The following is a 21371-nucleotide window of genomic DNA, read 5'->3' on the forward strand; positions in this document are numbered from 1 at the left end:
CTTAAGGTTTTAATGTTTGGTCTTATATTTCGTTCAGAGTAGCATTAACACAGTCTTTAAAGCGATGTACACGTTTGGTAATTGCCAAAGACCAGTGTTTTCACTTGGTGTATCCAATCATGAGCATAAAATAACAAGCCAGTGAAAATTTGGGCTCAATTGGTCATCGAAGTTGCGAGAAAATGATATAAGAAAAAACATCCTTGTGTGCTTTCAAAAAGGAATGAAAGACTTCTAGCTAGAAGTCTTTTATTATTTTAGTGAGAAATGGCCTCTTTCTTAAAACTACGCTACTTCAGAGGGAGTCGTTTCCCACAATGTTTTACACTATCAACAGCTCTCTAATGCTTGTTACCAAGTCAGTTTTTAAGTTAATATTTGTTTTGAGTAATTACCAAACGTGTACCTACCCTTTAAAGTCTCAAAATTTGACTTTCAGAAATGTGTAGATACTTGAACAGCAACGAATCTCTACAGGCTAGACAACTAACGGACATGATGGATGCACAAACCCGTTTTTATCAAAATTAAATGAAATGAAATGTCACAATAAAAAAATATATATATTTTTCACTCTAGCACCTCTCTAAAATTTAGTCTAGACCTCTGTAAAAACAGAGGCTAAAAAAGCATTCTTCCAGTTACAGGGACAGTCAATGAGGCTGTTCAACAAGTAAGGATTCGGAACACTATATTGCAATATTCTCTAGTAGTCTACAGATAGATATAAGAAGGGGGACCAGAAATGAATATTTTTCCTAATCTACCCTTGAGATGATAAAAACGAAGGACCAGGGATAATTTGTTTTCCTCACCTACACTTTATCCTCCTTGTCCCCTCCACCCTCGATGTCTACTCGGACCACGTTATCATTTTGGGTTTCGTCTTCCACCCCTGTGATAACAGCATCCCCCTCATCAATATCAAACAAGACTTTGTTACCCTCTTTGGTCTCTCTCGGTCCACCGTCTGTCTCATCTTTCTTGCCGTTCTCGTTCTGTATCCCTGCTTCCTTGATGTCTTGGAATGCCTTCTTCCACCTCGCTGCTCCGCTCATGATGACCCGTCTCTTGATGAGGAAGTGCTCCTCTGATCGTTGCCTCATGAGGTACGGTAAATCTTGGCGGTCATCATTAAGGAGGTTCTTATCGTACTTTTCGTGAAGCTGTGGACCCAAAAAAACTTAATTTTGAGAACTAAAGTCAAGGGTTTTCACAGAATAGTAGACTTTGGAATGCTGAGTGTAGCAGCAGCTACACCAGATAAATTTCCATTGATTCAGCACCGTGTTCTGAACATGCGAATATTCTCATAAATTTGCCTCCCATAAAGTCTCTCATTGAAAGTTTCAAATGCCATCTTGAAGCAATGTTCCCATTGACCTAATTGTTCTTTCTGGTGTAGTTACTTAACATCATGAGCATGGGACACTACACATCATTACAACCGGGGTGTATTTTTGCGGCTGTAGTATACCAATTAGCGTTTCCTTCAATGGCCAGTGACTCTAAAAATGGTAAGTTCAACTGAAACAGCTAATGGTTTCACCCATGAAAACGCACCGAGTTACTCGACTGATTAATAATAGAGGGTTGTTTGTTTTTTATACAAGTCGCCAGACACACAAGGCCCGAGGGCCACTTCAAGGTGTGGGCTACAATTATTTTTCAACCAGAGGCTGTTGCCACCAACTCCTAGGGCTGAAACAGGGTTACCCCTTTCACAGTCCATACGGATGTAGGCTTGGGTATCATCAATCCGAAGCCTGGTCGGTAGAGCAGAAAGCACTACCTCCCCAATTTTACGCAGCAAGTGTCACGACCGGGATTCCAACCCACACTCTGCTGATCAAACACCAGAGCTTGAATCCGGTGCTCTCAACCGCTCGGCCATGACACGCCACAATAAAGACAATTATAACAATAACGAAAGCATGCATAACGCCCAAAATGCTGACACTACAAAAACAAAACAACTTGGTCCTCGGTCTACAACTTCTCGATGGATTACGGGAGCTCTTCACTTTTTTGTTTCTCTTTTAGGCAACCAAAAAAAATAGCACCACTTTATAAAGTTTTGTGCGAAAGGCGTATTTTCCTCTGTGTTTTTTTTCTTCTCCTGTTTTTTTATACAAATTACTTCGTCTCGGTAAAATTATCAAGAACCAGGCCTCTTTGGGATTAAACCACTAGTTGAAAACCTCTTCACCACATATTAATTCCCTTATTAATTTTTTAAGTTATTACCAAAGGCCCACCCTCCCTTGAAATACATCTTAGTTATACATGTACTTACCACATCACCAGGGTTTTTTCTGATGATACCAGTAAGATCCGGTGATTTGGTCTTGTCTGTGATTGTTGTGTACTCCCCTTTACTCTGCTTCTTCACACTGGACCTCCGTTTGATTGTGTCAAAATATGACGCCTCTGTAAAGAGAAGAAAAACAGAACAATTCATTAAAGGGAAGGTACACGTTTGGTAACTGTCAAAGACAAGTCTTCTCACTTGGTGTATCCCAACATAAGCATAGAATAACAAGCCTGTAAAAAGTTTAGCTTAATTGGTCATCGAAGTGACGAGAGAAATAACAACCTTGTTGGACGAATTTATGTGATTTCAGATAGGAATAAAAGACTTCTGGCTAGAAGTCTTTTACTATTTTAGTGAGAAATTACCTCTTTCTCAAAATCTATGCTACTTCAGAGGGAGCTGTTTCTCACAATGTTTTATACTATCAACAGCTCTCCAATGCTCATTACCAAGGCAGTTTTTAAGTTAATATTTGTTTTGAGTAATTACCAAATGTGTACCTTCCCTTTAACAGAAAGCTCCAGTAAAGAAAAATGATAGAATAAAACATAATTTTCTTCGACAACTAAAAGCCATCGTCTCCTGAAATTCCTTTTCTAAACAGTGGAGGAATCTGGAAAAAAAACTATGAAGAGAAGTTAAAGTTTAAAAGTAAGAGTTTAAAGTGCAAAACCACCAACAATACAGAAACATTTTCATCCCTTCTTTCCTCTGAAAAGGGTATATAGTTTTTTTAGTTTTTTTCAAAATCTTCAAGGCACCCCTGGTGCCTTGAAGATATTGAAGAACCCACACCCTCCCCCAACCACTCAGTGTACCACTGATTTAGAAACAAGTGACCCAGAAACACAGAGAAACAATGGAAACAAGATTGACATACGTCTGCACAGCATTGGTTTGAAGTTTGCAATCTCGGTCTGAGATGACTCTGCGTTCTCACATTCTCCTTGACTTAGTTTGAAGATGTGTTCATGATGATCTCTGAAAATTTAAAACAAGATGTGTATCAACTTTTCACACTTTCTGAGGAATACCCTGAATATATAACTAAATAAGTGCACAAATTTTGTCATATATTTGTATTAAACGGACGTATACGAATGAGTCACTACTCTTTTATTCCATTCATAATGCCCTTTTGTTAACGTTAACAAAAAATACAACTATAGACACTTTGACAATTGAAAATTCAAGGTTTGAAGTATTTTTTCAAAAACTTTGTGAAGAATCTTTTTGATGGGCGTGGGTTGTGTTTACGCGCGTGCGCTTAGAAATAGATTAAGCGTGCGCTTAGAAATAGATTACGCATTGTTGCTAATAGCTATGAACTGCGAGTTCCGCGTGATAACATTGGCGTATGCGTGCGCCCGACACGCCGCAGCCAGCTGGTTATAAACAGCTCCAGCTGGTCATTATCAACCGTTTAAATACCCCCACGTGACGCGCTCTCCGCCAATAGGAGTAGCGAAACTGTCTGGGGTATTTATGAATGATTGACAATGATAAAACTAGTAGTAGGGTGATGGCCTTCTGATCCAAATCGGACCTTCGTCAGAGACATAAACAAGTACAGACATAAACATATAAATTTATAGCAAAAAGAGGAGCAAGAGATGAAGGGAAAGTATCCAAAAAGAAAGCGGGAAAGTAATAGTCATTTCAAAGTTTTAATTTACAAACAATGGGGTGGCTAAGAACCAATGAGAGTAAGGAAGTGAGGACAAAGTGTAAAAGGGTGGATTACTATAAATGTGGCAACTGTACATCTTCAAGGGCAGATCGAGTGTGCCAAAGGGGGCCATGCCCAAATCCAAACGGCCCAAATCCTACAGCTTAAATTTTTAACACCTTTTCCTCTTATTAGCTTTAGATTGCAAAACAGAGCATCTTGAATGCAATTTTTTACATATTTATTTTTTTATATTTTTTTTTTTGGGGGGGGGGCTGAAGTGGTGAAGGCTTCGCACTCGCATGCTCCAGGAAAGAATTGGACCTGGAAAATGTTGGTCTGGATTCGTCGTTGTGCATCGAAAAAGTATAAAATATAATACATAGTCTTACTGGTTGGTAATTTCTTCAAATGTGGCCATGACTTGGGCCTCCCAGGTTTCTGGCCGACGTTGCAGATATTTCTTCATGAATTTATTGTCCAGATGTTCCAGCCAAATCTGCAAAAAATTAAAAGAATCCCTTCTAAATATTAAATGTCAACGATACGGGACAAGAGGAACCTAAGGGCCTTTTTGAATAACTCTCTTACACATACATTGGTTTAACATTTATGATTATGAATTTAATAAATCAAGAAATCGTGATCCACTAACTAGATGACAATACTTAATCTACAAGTAGTCATTGTGAAATCAGCGATTAGCTTTGTAGGATACGGACCCACAACCTTGTGATTGCAAGTCCTACAGTCTAACCAGTGGACCACAGTGAGGCATACAAAAAATGTGTTATGTTGGCGTAACGTGCCCCCCAAAAATAGGGTAAGCAAAGAAAATGACATGTTTTCTAATTGTTTAAGCCGGTAGTGTACACAATAACAAAGAAAACAAGGCTACAACACACAACAAATCATATATTTTTAAACTCTTGATAACATTTATTTTATGTTTATGTCTTTAAAGGTTTTAATATAAATTTTCTTCCCTTGAAAAAAAAATATATATCCAGGGTCGGCCATATTTTTAGGGTAGGTCGAGTTACGCCAACATACAATTTTTTTTTTAAACATGGTTTATGCCTGACCTAAAGAGGGTCAATTGGTTTCCTACAGAAAAATGCAATAGTAACAACAATCCATTACACATCCTACCCTGAGTGAATTGCGTCCCTTGTGTCCAATTACTTCTTCAATTCCTGCCATCATGTAGTCCATGATCTGTGAAAAAAAAGAAGAAAACAAAAAAATGTAAATGTCCAAACAGACCAAGTTTCATCAAAGAAAATTGAATCTGAACAGCATCACTGTCAGAAATGGCCTGACATTGTTTTACTTATTTCTCAAAAACTATAGCACCTTTGCAAGTAATATTTTAAGGTAAGCTTTCTGGGACATTGTGTTACAAAAAGTACCCAAATCCTTTATTAAAGGATTCAAACATAAGCATGTACTTCATTGTAAAGGAGTATTTTGATTCAATAGGTACGTTTGTTTTGTACACCATCCAATCAGCTTGTAATAATCTCTCTCTTTTTTTTATATTGTGAATATAATGTATGAATACATTTGCTTACATTTGTGAAAATATGAATAAATTAGCTTACATTATTATGTATTCCCAGCACCACACTTGGCTCATTCTCCAGAGATTGGCGTTTTATTCTGAATAGCTTCACCAGTGGTTTAATTGTAGTCCCCTGGAAAATAAAAATCCATTGATGATAAGTGTCAATTTTGAAACAGCAATAAAACTATCCACATAGCACAGCCAAACATTAAAACGGGAAAGCTCCAAAAGCACTTTACTTGGTAATTACTCAAATAATTGTTAGCATAAAAACTTACTTGGTACATAACGAGCAAGAGCTGTTGATAGTATAAAACATTGTAAGAAACGACTCCCTCTGAAGAAAATTAATTTTTGAGAAAGAGGTAATTTCTCATTCAAACATTTAAGAACTTCAGGCCTGAAAATTTTTATTAGGCATCTGAAACCACACAAATGTGTGCATCAAGAGTGTCCTTTTCTTCATTATTTTCTTGCAACTGACCAATCGAGTCCAAATTTTCACAGACTTGTTATTTTATGCATATGTTGGGATACACTAACCAAGTGAGAATGCTGGTCTTTGACTTATTGTCCACAGGTGTCCAGTGTTGTAGTTTTGGGGAAATGAGTAAAACAATGGCATGAAAATAATCTTCGTCTCATGAGACGAAAATTATTTTAAAGACCTGCTTGAACGAAAATGTCAAGTCGTAAACTTTGCTGAAATTCACTTAAAATGTTTTCAAAGAATAGGGAAATCGAGTCATATGACTATAAAAAGATTTCAATTGTGTAAAAAAAAACAATCATTTTGAATGCCCTTATCCAGCGCTTTTCTGAGAGATTTGCGAAAAGCCCTGTTACGTAATCACTCTCAAAACGTCATCTCTGAGAGCTCCAATTTGTAAAGCCGCTTTGTTGCAGCATGGAGGCATAACAAAGCAAGCTCTCAACGGCAGAAGTGGTTTTAGTTTTTCAAAACCTTTAGAATGGGGCCTGATTTTTTAATCAATAATTACGAAAATTTCAGAAGTGTACACATATCAAAATTACATTAAAATGGTGAACAAGTGCATTATAAACAAGTTAAAATACTATTTCCGTTGAAAACATTCCGCTCAGGTAGCTGTTTAAGCATTTACAAACGTATTTTCATGACATTGTTTTACTCATTTCTCAAAACTACAGCACCTCAGTAAGTAGGGAAGCTTTCCACTACCATTATCTTCAAACCATGTAAGTTTAATGTAAATCTATGGAGATTTTGAAAAAGTACCCAAATCCTTTAAAGAAAGAGGCAATAATAAAACATCATTTTTCTCTGGCAACTCACACCTATTATATCTATGACATTACTTTTCAAAACATTGGACTTATTTGATCATGTACAAACCAGTACTGCTGCTGACTGCTCCAGGCAAATTAACTGCTCATCAATCAAGATTAATGACCCAAGTAATTCAATGTAAGCACACATGACACACTCTGTGAAAAGAATGTATACTTGGAAACCTTCAATTGAGCTTTCCTGTTAATGATGATCACGTGAACATAAAGTCTCCAGCCCTGTAATAAAACACTTGATGACGCAATGGTGCTGAAAAGTCTATTTGCAAACAAATTTTGTTGAAGACGGTCAGAGTATACTAATGGATATTGATGGAAACACCCATTTGGTGCATCATTGGTTCTCATCAGAACCCCCACAACTCATACAGAGATATATATATATATATATATACATGTATATTTTTTTTTATGCAAGTCGCCAGACACACAAGGCCGGAAGGCCACTTCAAGGTGTGGGCTACCATTTGTTTTTATTACAGATGCCGTTGCCACCTACTACTAGGGCTGAAACAGGGTTACCCCTTTTACAGTCCACTGGCTTGGGTATCATCAATCCGAAGCCTGGCTGGTAGAGCAGAAAGCACTACCTCCCCAATTTCACGTAGCAAGTGTCATGACTGGGGTACGAACTCACATACATGACATACTGCTGATCACATATCAGAGCTTGAATCCAGTGCTCTTAACCGCTAGTACACTTGACATTTGAAATAATCTTGTATCATAAACATGGGTTTGATCCCTTGCTAGATACATGTACCTACGCAATAGAATGGCTTCTGACTGGCAACCCCGAACAAAGATATTGACAAAATAGGGAGACCGCCAACTTAGGGCAACAGTACAAAAGTCAAATAAGTGTAATATTGTTCAATATTTTCACAAGAAATATAACATTTCTTTGATCAGACCTCCATCAAATTGTACCAGAGGCCTTTCCTTAAACTCGCCTTAATAAATAAACAGTAAATAAAATTTGTAAAATACCTGAATGAAGACAGTGAAGAGAATGACAACGAGGGTGGTGGTAACCAAGACATTACGGACAGGAACATCACCTACTGTTAGTGTAGCTACTAATGAGAAGGCAACAGCACCACGCAGACCACCATAGCTCTGGGTTCAATAATCACAAACAGATCATAAATGGATAATACATCATCAGATTTTTGAAGTAATAATAATACTAATAATAACAGTGGCCATTGATAAAGCGCCATGTCTGTCTTAAAGACACTCCTGGCGCAGGAGAGATGCAGAAGCAAGTTGACAATGAGTAAATGAGTTTTGAAGCTGGATTGGCCAGAGTGTGAGAAGGATCAGGTTCAAAAAGTGGTGGTTAGTTAAAAACATTCACATTCTTAATAATAATAATAATAATAATACTGGGTTTGTGACAGCTGAGGAAGTATCTACATGCATGAGGGACAGGGAGATCTGGGGACAACTCAGCCGTAACATCATTGACTGAGGACACCACTCGAAAATTAATAATAGCGGAAACTCAATAACGCACCGGTATCTGCCTAAGAGTATACGCGCCTTCTAAACATGACGCACATGACACTGGCAGTTTGTACGCTCATCAGCAGATTGTACGCTCACATTTGTTGCATGTTTTGGTTCGATGACAAATAGAAAAGAACAAACGCACTATCATGCAAAAAGTTGTACAATGGCCGTACAAAATTTCAAGCTTTTGTATTGGTTTGTACATAAACATGGATGCGCCCCACACGGCTTCAAATCCTTAGTGCGTGTATAACAGGGTGTTAGCGCTCTAGTCAATATATATAGCTCTATGTGGGAGTTGGTTCCACACTCGGGCTGGTGCTGCTGAAATTTACATGTTCATGAACACTAGTCCATATTAAACTAAAACATGTAAAAGAGGTTTTACTTTCCTACAGTTGAAGCTTGTTTGTTCATCCGAGTGTGTTAAACAAAGACAAAATAAAAATGGCTACATGACCAAAGATGACTCACCATTATAAACTGCTCTTCCTTATTGATCTTGTTTATACGAAACTTGTTGACTACAAACGTCATCAACACCACTCCTGCAGAAAAAGAGCAAAACATAAGGACATATTAAAAAAAAAGCTGCAATTGGTGTCCAGAACCCATAAAAAAACTGTCCCACTTCGTGACCCATTCTAGCAGTCAATTAAAAAAAAAAAAGTTGTTGCATGGTGCTTAATGACACCCAACATGCATCTCAAAGAGCTCATTGTTTTTACTACTGGCATTCTTAGCTGTTCGACTTGCAAGATTTTCATAAATATAATAATAGTAATAAATAATAATAATAATAATAAAGAATATTTTTAGGGCGCTAAAATCCACCAAAATGAGGTGCTCAAGGCGCACAGGAGGGGGAACCACACACAGCAAGGATTATAAGACAAATAGACCAGTTACACATAGGCGAGATTAAACACAGTGGTTTCAACTTAATCTTGAAATTATTGAGATTAGAAATATTGCGGATTTGACGAGGTAAATCATTCCAGAGTGTGGGTCCAGCATGGGAAAAAGACCTGTCGCCCCATGACTTGCTACTCTTAGTAACCTGTAGCATGCATGTATTGGAAGATCGGAGAGATCGCACAGGAGTATAAGCTTTTACCCCAAAAAACGTATATATAGGAGCAGAACCATGAATGTAATGAAAGATAAGCAACAGGAGTTTGAAAGTAATACCAGATTCAACTTAAATCATTTGAAGATAATGCTAGTAGAAAGTCACCTTAAAACATTACTAGATGAGGTGCTGTAGTTTTTGAGAAATGAGTAAATTAATGTCATGAAAATACATTTTACATGCTAAAATAACTTGTTTTACTCAATTCTGAAAAACTGCAGCACATTTAGCTGGTAATATTTTAAGGGGAGCTTTCTACCATCATTTTTTCAACCTGTGTGAGTTTGATGTAAATCTGTGGACATTGTGTTTTGCGTCCTACCAAACCAAAAAGTACATAAACCCTTTAAAGGATTTGGGTACCTTTTCAAAATGTCCATAGATTTTTATTAAACTTACAGGGTTTGAAGATAATGATAGTGGAAAGCTTCCCTTCAAATATTACTTACTGAGGTGCTGTAGTTTTTGAGAAATGAGTAAAAAAATGTCATGAAAATACAGTACCATGGCATTTTCTTTGAATCCCGGATGCAAAACAAACATCCCTTACCAAATTTATATAAAAAAACTAAACAAAAATTTAAAAAATCATTAAAACTTGTCATACAAATGAAAGCTAATTTTGTGTGTTTACCCACTGCCCGGTAGAGGAAGATGAATACGAGAGTTATTAGCACAAATCCTGTGTTCCATTCGTGTGTCTGAGCCCAAAGAGTCTGCCCAAGCCAGAAAAAGATCAATGATTCTGTTGTTGTCCTAAAACAAAAGAAGTAAATACAACGACAACAATTATCCATTGTTTACAACTGGCAATTATGATCGAATACAAGGGCTGTCACTCACAATTATTGCAATACTTTGTGTGAATGTATGAGTGCATTAGATTAGCTTCCCTGTGTCCACCCGGCGGTGCATACTCGGGTGAGCCCTGACAAGAGCTAATCGAATGATCACTCACCCTTTCGCGGTGACGTCATGCACCTGGGGCCAGCCCCAAGTGACCCACTCAAAAAGCAGGGCACTTGGGGCTGACCCCGGGTGAGCCCCTGGAATGACGTCAAAGCTATTCGAACATACCGGGGGCAGACCGAGGTCGACCCAGGGAAGCTAATTGAACGCACCCTGTAGATAAACAACTCGACCAGTACTCAACCTAAAACCTTAAAGGGAAGGTATACATTTGAATTTTGTTTTGCATACCGCAAAATTTGAAAATAAGCAGTAACGTCTGACAGTAATGTCTCTCAGATTGTGTATTCCAACTATGGATTATTCTTCCTACTAGGACATATATTGCTCTGGGTTTTCGGCGACATCTAAAAAAGCGACCCCCTTTAAATGAAAGTTTCACAGGTTGGTCTTATTTTTACGGATTTACTATATTGGATTAAAACCATCGAATGGTTCCGAAAACTAAAGGTATACTTTCCCTTTCACAGTATGGTGAGGTGAAGAAAAATGACAAGGGGTATAAAGGAGTACCTGCGCGGTAAGGAGGTTGATATTTGGATCGCTGCATCAGCTCAGGGCTGTATACTCCCCAGGGAGCTGAGAAAAGTTTACAGGCATTTTATTGGCTCAATGACCAGGGCACTAGTGTAAAGCGCATTGATACGTTACTGTGAAATGTGCTACATGTATATAAGAACGAGTTATTAACTAGTTATAAGCAGAGCAATGTCAAATTGAGAAGGACCAATTTTACTTACGATAGCATCTTGGTGAAGTAGGTGACTGTTGTACTGGACTTCCTTGAGATGTTTGCAAAAGCATACTGGCACTGAGCCAAACCACAGCATATGATACTGAAAAGAAAAAATACCTTGATAAGTTTTAATATTGAAAAGATAATTGTGCTACTTGTGAGGGTTATATGTGCCGAAGCTCCAACAACTGAGCTATGTATCTAGTGCTATGTTTAGCAGTCTCCCTATTTTATCAATATCTGTGTTCGGGATGCCAGTCAGAAGCCGTACAACCATTCACTACTGTGTAGCAAGGCAGGGATCATACCCACGACACAACCTGGGAAGTGGCAGTGAGAGAGATCACCTTAAGGGAATGCAACTTTTTTGCTTCAAATATCAAGTAATAAACCACAAGAGGAACTGACTGGGTAATTTTTCATTTTGAGGGCACCATGCTATTAGGCCAAATAAAAAGAAATACGAGTTGATCGTCTCCGACCGCATCCTTTTTGGGGGCCACATCCTTTTTTTTACTATTTATTATTTTTTTATTTTTGTAAACAAATGTAACAAAAAATATAAAAAATCCATCTTTCAAAAGGACTTGCCTAGGAGCTTTTGCCGAATCTAACGTGATGCTCTCGAACACATATAACCGTCTGTTTTATAAAACAACATTAGTGAATGCCTACCAGCAAATCTTTTTAGTGTAATGCAACCCTGTTAATGTGGTAACACAGGTCCTCATGCAACAAATAAGTATAAAATAAGTTTGCGATTGGTTCAAAATGTAGAATTGGTGGCCTGTTTGATTTGAAATACTAAGCGGCCATCTTGAAAAAAACAATAAATAATAAATAAAAAGGCCCTCATCCTCCTCTTTTTTTGAAAAATCCGGACGATCAACTGGTATTTCTTTTATTTCGCCTTATTCAAGTAGCTTCTTACCTGATGATTCCAGAGAAGTGGAAGAGTTCAGCGGTTAGGTAGGATAGGTACGCCATCCCAAGCAGCGCCAGGGGCTCCACAACTACAGAATACAAAGGTAGTCTGTATTAGAGATGTGATCATACAAAGATGGCACAATTTGAAAATGAATACTGTTTTAAAATTGCTTTCATCACCGAGCACAGTCGGTGGAGTCTATGCTCGATGGAGTAGTGTTATCTTCTTTAAAGGAACACGTTGCCTTGGATCGGACGAGTTGGTCTATAAAAAGCGTTTGTAACCGTTTTTTATAAAATGCATATGGTTGGAAAGATGTTTTAAAAGTAGAATACAATGATCCACACAAGTTTGCCTCGGAATTGCGTGGTTTTGTAAAAGGAAAACCGTGCAATTTCGAGGCATGTTTGTGTGGATTATTGTATTCTACTTTTACAACATCTTTCTACCCATATGCATTTTATAAAAAACAGTTACAAACGCTTTTCAAAGACCAACCCGTCCGATCCAAGGCAACATGTTCCTTTAATGACATGCTAGAGTGAGGAATTCATGAATTTGAATGAGTTTTCCTTTTACAAAACCACGCAATTCCGAGGCAAACTTGTGTGGATCATTGTATTCTACTTTTAAAACATCTTTCCAACCATATGCATTTTATAAAAAACAGTTACAAACGCTTTTCAAAGACCAACCCGTCCGATCCAAGGCAACATGTTCCTTTAATGACATGCTAGAGTGAGGAATTCATGAATTTGTCATGTGTGTTTACATTCAACTACTTGTTCATTTAACTGAATGATTGAGCAGTTAATCTGACTGGGGCTGTTGACCCTATTGGCTAATGCATGATAACCCCACTGTTCGGAAAAGGAATTACATAGAGATAACAGGTGTGAGTCGCAGAAGAAAAGGATGTTACATTCTGGCCTCTTTCTTTGAAAGAGCTTTTCCATAATGAATTTCAGAACATTGACTTTGTCCTCTGGACTTACCTCTGACATGTTTGGTGAATTTAGTGAGGACTGCTGTTAATAGTCCGATTATGATGCCAATAATGGCGCCTCCTAGACTGACTGTGAAGAATGATACAAAGCCCAGTACAATCTACAACAAGATAATGGAAAACGAGGGTGAAAATCACTCTCCAAGACTGAGTGAGAGTATAGACCATGTGACCTTTGTTTACAATTACAAGTGTGACCTTGTACATTCTTTGGTTTCTCTGGCAGGCAAGATACTGCACTGGTCATATGGGAAATTTGACTTTCAACATGAAAGGTGACGCCCCGGTGTTCCTGGCAGTGACCTCTGTATGCCCCGTAACACCTTGTAAACCCTTGTAATATACTACATAGTTGGGTTTCAGAATGCATAGCGTAAATAACATATCTTTCTCAAAATTGTATAACCGCTTTGAGTACCTTGTTGGTAGACACATGTATGTGCGCTATATAAGACTTCAATATATTATTACTATATCAATGTAAGGTCTCTGTGATTACCTGGCTAAATGGAATGGTTTCCATAGTGACAAAACTGTTCATCATTTTATATAGCACAACAGTAACAGCATCTGAAACAGCAAACAACAAAATAAAATTATATCATCAACTTTATCAATGAAAAATATCATAATGACATTGCAAGGTTTGGAAATAAGCTTGGGCGATATCACGATATTATCGAATATCGCGATACTAATTTGGACACGATTTCGATATCGGATGGATTTGGTTTTAAGCGAAATTTCGATATATCGCGATATCGATATATCGATTAAATATCGCGATGTATTTGCTAGCTGAGACATCTTGCACCCCATAGGTTTGGAGTAAAACCAGAAGAATAGGTCATTAGAACACCTCTCTTATGCTAGGACTGTCTCTTCTACAACTTTCACTTGGAGTTTTAAGACTGATGATGTCAAATTTCATTAATCGCGATTATATCGAATATCGCGATATATTGTCGGCGATATATCGTGAATAAAATAAATCGATATCGCCCAAGTTTATTTGGTAATCACTCTTAAAATTAATGGCAACAAAAACTGATGAACACAGCAGCTTTTGATAGCATAAAGCATTTGGACAAACATTTCATCAGTTAGGCCCCAAAATTTGAATCTGCAGTAACGCTTCTCAGTTTGTGTCAGGGATTATTCCTCCTGCGTGGAAATATTCGCTAAGGATTTTTGGTGATATCTCAATAACGCAACCACCTTTAAAAATGAAATTATTCACATCTTAATTTTATTGTATACATCTACATTTATTAAACTATAGGAGAACTTTTGAGACACTGGTGGCAGCAGACATAACGATCCTTTTGTGCAGCTCTGAGCATGCAAGCACATGCTCAGTATTGCTCACGTACCTGTAGGTCAAAACATGCACACTATTGGCCGGAACGTTGAAAAAGGACTGTCCAAAAGTCTCCCAATGAACAGCTCCAAAAACAAAAGGAATACTTTGACTTTGATTGTGTTGATGCATTTCAAATGAAAGCAATTTTAAAAATGCTGAAGCTATAAAGGTGGTCAAAATCGCTGAACTAAAATTTTAATATAACTACTTTCAAAAATAACTTTTAGGGTAGTTTGATAGGATGAAAGAACATTAATAACTCACCATTTAGGAGTGACTCCCCAAATACTAAAAAATACAAGACTTGATTGACGTGAATTTCTTGAAAGATTGCTAAAACGGCAACTGGATCTACAGCGGAAATGAGGGAGCTGAATACAAGGCATTGTACTAAGCTGATAGTGAAGGTGTCCCCATAAGCGCCGATGAGTGAAAACCCATATAGAGTGAACCCTGCAGAGATACAAATAGAATATTCTGTCAACTATTCTGTAGAATATTCTGTCAACTATTCTGTAGGGAGAAAAAAGGGGCATTAGACAGGCTGATGTTGACGGTGTCCCCATAGGCGCCGATGAGTGAAAACCCATATAGAGTGAACCCTGCAGAGATACAAATAGAATATTCTGTCAACTATTCTGTAGAATATTCTGTCAACTATTCTGTAGGGAGAAAAGTGGACATTAGACAGGCTGATATTCACGGTGTCCCCATAGGCGCCGATGAGTGAAAACCCATATAGAGTGAACCCTGCAGAGATACAAAATAGAATATTCTATCAACTATTCTGTAGAATATTCTATCAACTATTCTGTAGGGAGAAAAGTGGACACTAAACAGGCTGAAAGCAAAAGGTGTCACAATGTGTCGGTGAGTAGAAACCCATAGAGAGTGAACCCTGCAAAGATACAAATTAGAATATTCTGTCAACTATTCTATGGAGATAACACAACATTTAAAATGGTTGAAAGAAAAGGTGTCCGTCAACGAGTGAAAAATCCATGGAGAGTGAACCCTGCAGAGATACAAATTCGAACATTCTGCCAAATAATCTGTAGAGAGATTATTAGACACTATACAGGTTGAAAATTGTGTCTTCATGTGTCGGTGGGTAGAAACTCATATAGAGTGAAACCTGCAGAGACACAAATTAGAATATTCTGTCAACTATTCTGTAGAGAGAAAACTGAACACTAAACCATAAACAGGCTAAAAGCAAAAGGTGTCACCATCTGTCAGTGAGTAGAAACCAATACAGACGGAACCCTGCAGAGACACAAGTTAGGACATTCTGTCAACTATTCTGTAGAGACACAAATTCGAACATTCTGTCAACTATTCTGTAGAGAGAAAACTGAACACTTAACAGGCTAAAAGCAAAAGGTGTCATCATCTGTCAGCGAGTAGAAAACCCATACAGAGTGAACCCTGCAGAGATACAAATTAGGATATTCTGTCAACTATTCTGTAGAGAGAAGACTAGCTTGTAGAACAAAAATAAAGAGTGCTTTGACATGCCCTCGAGTGTGATAAGGTGGTTGTGTTTCAACTTACCAATCAGGAATGTATTCAGCAATGTTCCCTGTAGATACAATAAAAAGAAAATTATGATAGTCGGCGAGGTTCACAACCATGCAAGGTTTTAAAGGGAGGGTTTACCTTTGGTAATTGATCAAACAATTAATTAGCAGAACAACTTACTTGGTAAAGAGCACTTCAAAGCTGATATTATAAAACATTGTTAGAAACGACACCATTTAAAGTTATGTAGTTTAAAGAGGTAGTTTTCACACACAAAAAATGAAATCCGAGAAAGGCGTGATGATGGGGTTATGATGTTGGAGAGCTTTGACAAGCCATTCAAGCGGGGTATTAAAAACAGACTTTATTATTACTATTATTATTAATAATAAACAAACTACACATAAGTCAAAATGATAACCCTAGATAGACTTACCATAACAGCATAAACCAAAATGGACCCGAAGTTATCAAGGAATGTACGGTCATGCAGCGAGTAAGATGCTTCTAAAATAATCCTGGAAATAAAAAAAACAACCAGAAATGGCTCACAACTTGAGTCCAACTACAGAGCAAATTGTAATTGTTTTAGAAACAAGGCCACTTTTCACATTTTTTTTTAATTTTTTTATTTCAAAACTTGGCAACTTTATAAGAAGCAAGACCAAACCAATGTAGGACTATTGCCCGTGCAATACTAGGCCTGAAAATCAATTGAAACTTCAGCAACCTTTTACTTTGTGCGTAACTAGTCATTAATGGACAATAGCGGATACAATAAACAGCAAACAATTCTTTCCAAATATTTTCAGTTTTCAGTGGTACTTAAATACACTGGACACCTTTGGATATCAAAGACCAGTCTTCTCACTTGGTGTATCTCAACAAATGCATAAAATAACAAACCTGTGAAAATTATAGCTCAATTGGTTGTTGAAGTTGCGAGACAATAATGGAGAAAATAACCTTGTCGCACAAGTTGTGTGCTTTCAGATGCTCGACCTTGAGACCTCAGCTGAGGTCTCAAGGTCAATTCATATATTTTAGAGAGAAATTACTTCTTTCTAAAACAAAATGTTACTTCAAAGGTTTTCTCACAATGTTTTATACTATCAACAGCTCTCCATTGCTTGTTACCAAGTAAGTTTTTATGCTAACAATTATTTTGAGTAATTACCAATAGTGTCCAGTGCCTTTAACTCTTTAGAGACCATTGTAATAAAATACTCACAGCGGCCACAAATTGTGACCTACTTAACACAAAAGGTCCAATAGGTCTTGCCTAAATTGAAATTTCCAATTGTTTCCCATGTTAATGCATTGCATAATCTCGATTTGTAATAACAAAACAAAAGTTCCGGTTGAATTATTTGTTTCAGATATGTCTACTGAAAAATTAAGTCATTATACGAGGCCTGATGCTCATATTTTCAAAGGGCAAAGGCACCGAGGCTTTTTGTCACTTTTTTGACAGCGCTACAATTTTGCGATAACTTACGGTGGCAGCAGAAACAAGAAAAACGTCTGTGATTCAAACTTGTCAACGTAACCAATGGCACTGGGGATAGAAAAAAATATATCATGATCAGGAGTGACAATTAACTAAACTAAAAAAAAAAAAATTGACAGAAATGAAATTATGTTTATATGGAGAATAGAAATGAAAAGAAACCCACCCAAGACCTTTTAACAACCAGGTGCAATCTTTGTCAACTTCCCTGTGTTCCATAGTAATGTAAAATTGTGGAGACAGTGCTTTTCGCTCTACCAGCCAGGCTTCTGATGGATGATACCCAAGCCTACATTTGTATTATTATTGACTATAAAGGGGGTAACCCTGTGTCAGCCCCAGGAATAGGTGGCGGCGGCCTCTGGAAAAAAGTAAATTGTAGCCCACACGTGTCAGGTGTCATGTGTAACAATGCATACTGTTTCTTAGCATAGCATACATGTAGCAGAGATCATACTGTATTGTTTCAAGCCTTATGTGGTTACATTGTTTAAAATAGGAAAAAATACTGTGTCTGCATAGTGATCAAGGTTTTTATCTTCCATTGTTGGTTTGTGCTATTTAATTACTTTTAAAAGAAGTAGTTTAGAATCACCTGTCCACCCATGCTAAACCAGGAAAATTGTGTATTCAAAATGCTCAGAACTTACAATGCTCTCACGTAAAAAATAAATGAAATACAAAAATTAATAATAATAGTAACACCATTTAGATAGCGCTTTTTCCTAAGGTTGCAAAGCACTCAGAGTAAAAAAACAATAATTGGAATGAAATCAAAAACCGAGAGGAAAACCACAGGTAGGCAAAGCCTGCAGCATTTAGCCAAGTAGTCCCACAAAAAGCCGTCTCTCTTTGACTAGAACATGCAGGCTATGTCGGGCGAGAGTTACTGGTTGTAAAAGTATGTTTTCAGTGACCTGTTGGACATGGTAACGAAGCTAGAATTTTTGATGGAAGTTACCAATTTCAAAACAGGATGGCAAAAAAAAATTACAAATTCTTCAAACTTACTGAACACTAATAAACGGAATTTTAGGTGCACTCACTGTATGCGAATGTAAACACGAAATAGATTCTTGTGACAAGCAAAACAGTGCCTTCTTATTCTCAACAACTTCCCATATGGCCAAAGGCAGAAAAATAATTCAGATTTTTTGAACTTGCTCAACTTTAATTTAACTTACAATGTAATTCCTCCGAACACAACGCCAATAATGATCAGGAGAACAGACTCAGGAAATAATGCCGACAGGAAATTTGCATGATGGAAACCTTGAAAAATAAAAAGAATAAATTTGAACTGTCAAAATAAATACAACACTGTACTAAAATCTACAAATCGCCAAGTTAGAAGATCTGTCTTTGACAATTACCGATAGTGTCCAGTGTCTTTAATCAGAATAAGCCTTTTTTAGAATTCAACAAATTATTTTTGGGAGGTGGTACTACTTCTATCCAAATATTTTGTCGAGGGGGTCTTGTAGGACAGCGGCACTGGAAACTGACGATGAATGTACCGCTGACTTTGTGCAACCAGGAAGTAAAGGCCCTGTAGCTACTGTCATTAGTCACATCATCTTGTATGCCACCTTTTTCTTGCGCCATCTTCACAACCACTGTCTCTATTATGCATGCCGTCGATTTCACAAAGAGTTAGGACTCGTCTCATCTCGAGTTAGGACGAGTAACTCGTCTTAACTTAGAATTAATCTTAAGGTCTGCATGCTACAGTGCAGGGTTGGGACGCGTCCTAAGTCCTAAGATTAGTCTTAAGTTAGGAAGAGTTTTGTGAACTCGAACAGCAGGGCGACTAGTGAAGTTTGCTACTCGACTAGTCACTCCTCAAATAGTTGCGACTTCGACACTAGTCGCGACTTATTTTTAACTCCTCAAGATGCATTGCTGCATATTGTTGGCTGCAGGCGCAATATAGTTAAATTCAAGCTGAAAGGATTGAAGGATTGTGTCACTGTATCTGATTGTGTTTCGTTGGTAAAGTATGTTGTCGTGAATAGTCAAGAGTGACACATTTGGTTCACAAAGCAGAAAGTCGTGACTATTTTTGCAGTACTTGTGGCGGCAAAATTAACCGAGTTGAATAATGGCAGTCGGGACTTGACTATGCAATCAATAGTCGCAACTTCAACACTAGTCCCCAAGGCCTGTACAGGGCCTGTACTTTCTGGGTGCACAAGTCTCTGTCCATCACTACAGAAAGAACATAAAAACTCTTGACATTTTAACTCTTGAAAGTTTAAAAATACCTACCAACTTTGGCTAAACCGACCATCAAGGCAAAAGCAGTTACACCTAATGGTAACTCCACATACTCAAAGTTCCAGGATGCCACATGAACGCCTGTATGCCCGGTATGCGCTTCCGGCTCCCCACCCTCTCCGTCACCGTGTCCGTCACTAGTATTATCAAGGTGTTTGCCGACATCCTCATGAGTGATAGTGGCAGCGATTGATTCTTCAGTGGTAAGGTTTTCTGTTTGTACCGGACGTAACTGCTGCCCGATAATCAAAAACAAGATCAGCAACAGGGTGGGAGCAGCAAATTTCTGTATTGCCATGGTAACAGATCAGCTGTAAACAAAAACAAAATGTTGAGTTATTACAACATGGGCTACAGAGCTACAATGTAGAGGCCTTAAAGCCATTGGACACTTTCTGAACAGAACAAAAATTAAAAGTTCACAGATTTACAAATAACTTACAGGGTTTACAGAAGGTAATGGTGAACCACTTCCTTTGAAATATTATTCCATGAAATGCTTTACTTTTTGAGAAAACATTAAAACAATTATCAATTCTCGATATCGAGAATAACAGATTTATTTTAAACACATGTCATGACACGACGAAATGTGCGAAAAACAAGGGTGGGTTTGCTGTTATTTTCTCTCGACTCCGATGACCGATTGAGCCTAAGTTTTTACAGGTTTGTTTTGTTATAATATTATAAGTTGTGATACACTAAGTGTGGGCTTTTGGACAATAGCCCTACTGTTTACCGATGTTGTGCGATTGCTTTCATGGGTGATTTTTGGAACACTGCACTGGGTGGCAGCAGACTTACCAATACCATTATTCTTGGTTATCATTGGTTATAAATGCGCTCAGAACAACGTTAACAATGGAAATTGAATTTACGTTGTCCAATTGACTGTCTGCTGCCACCTAGCATTAAAAAATATCCCATTTAATCCATCATGATCTGGCGGGAAGTTAAACCATGATGATGGTTAAAAATCCCAATTCCTGCATCTTTCAGTATTTTAATATCTTTTTTAAAAATTTATGTAGAGATAGATAGTTCATTAATTAAAAGAATTATTTCCAAAAGTGCTACTTTCCATGATATGATTGCTAGGTCAATATAAAATATAGAGCATTCAGCAAGGAAAAGAATTATGATGTACACACACACGTCACTCACTCATGCTCATGCATGGTACATCTTGCTGCTCTTGAGTCTATGTTAATAAAATATTTACCTGTAATATTTTAATACTAATAGGCTATAGCTTAGCTGCTGATGAAGACAGGACGTCTTTCGGTGGTTTTTCTCTGTCCTTGTTCAGTAGGATTCTGAACCGTGCCTGGTTAACGTCAAGTGAGTAGCTAGAGCTATTGTCAGCAAGATATTTATAAAAAAACAGATTTGGATCTGGATTGCATTCCTCCTCACATGCAGCCCCTACATTCTGCAGATCTGCCTGTTGTGGGGTGTGTTTGTTTTGGTGTGTAGAGCGCCTACTAGTGCATGCAGCAGCATGTGCAAAAGACGTGTGCCCTCGAGATTTCACG

The 21371-nt window shown here is 37.7% G+C and overlaps 1 protein-coding gene across 1 annotated transcript; it reads right to left on the minus strand.

Moving 5' to 3' along the window:
- Positions 1–338: 338 nt before the first annotated feature.
- Positions 339–21327, minus strand: LOC117298929 (sodium/hydrogen exchanger 1-like). The gene is made up of 20 exons (XM_033782310.1): positions 21059–21327; positions 19828–20147; positions 18744–18831; positions 17548–17607; positions 16486–16567; positions 16083–16110; positions 14793–14981; positions 13665–13735; positions 13155–13266; positions 12163–12244; positions 11236–11331; positions 10161–10282; positions 8869–8942; positions 7870–7998; positions 5588–5680; positions 5136–5201; positions 4376–4482; positions 3195–3295; positions 2297–2430; positions 339–1166 (listed from the first exon to the last, which is right to left on the minus strand). Exons 2-20 carry the CDS (start codon positions 20132–20134, stop codon positions 816–818), a joined length of 2292 nt encoding a protein of 763 aa, XP_033638201.1. The 5' UTR covers positions 20135–20147; positions 21059–21327; the 3' UTR covers positions 339–815.
- Between the last annotated feature and the right edge of the window lie 44 nt (positions 21328–21371).

Source organism: Asterias rubens, chromosome 13 (genome assembly GCF_902459465.1).
Source record: "Asterias rubens chromosome 13, eAstRub1.3, whole genome shotgun sequence".
NCBI lineage: Eukaryota > Metazoa > Echinodermata > Asteroidea > Forcipulatida > Asteriidae > Asterias > Asterias rubens.

Coding starts and splice junctions, on each gene's coding strand:
- LOC117298929 (XM_033782310.1), bottom strand. CDS start 20,134: ATGGCAATACAGAAATTTGCTGCTCCCACCCTGTTGCTGATCTTGTTT. Junction 11,332..12,162: donor CACTTCTCTGGAATCATCAG/GTAAGAAGCTAC, acceptor TTTTCTTTTCAG/TATCATATGCTGTGGTTTGG. Junction 2,431..3,194: donor CAAACCAATGCTGTGCAGAC/GTATGTCAATCT, acceptor TTCTCTTTACAG/AGGCGTCATATTTTGACACA.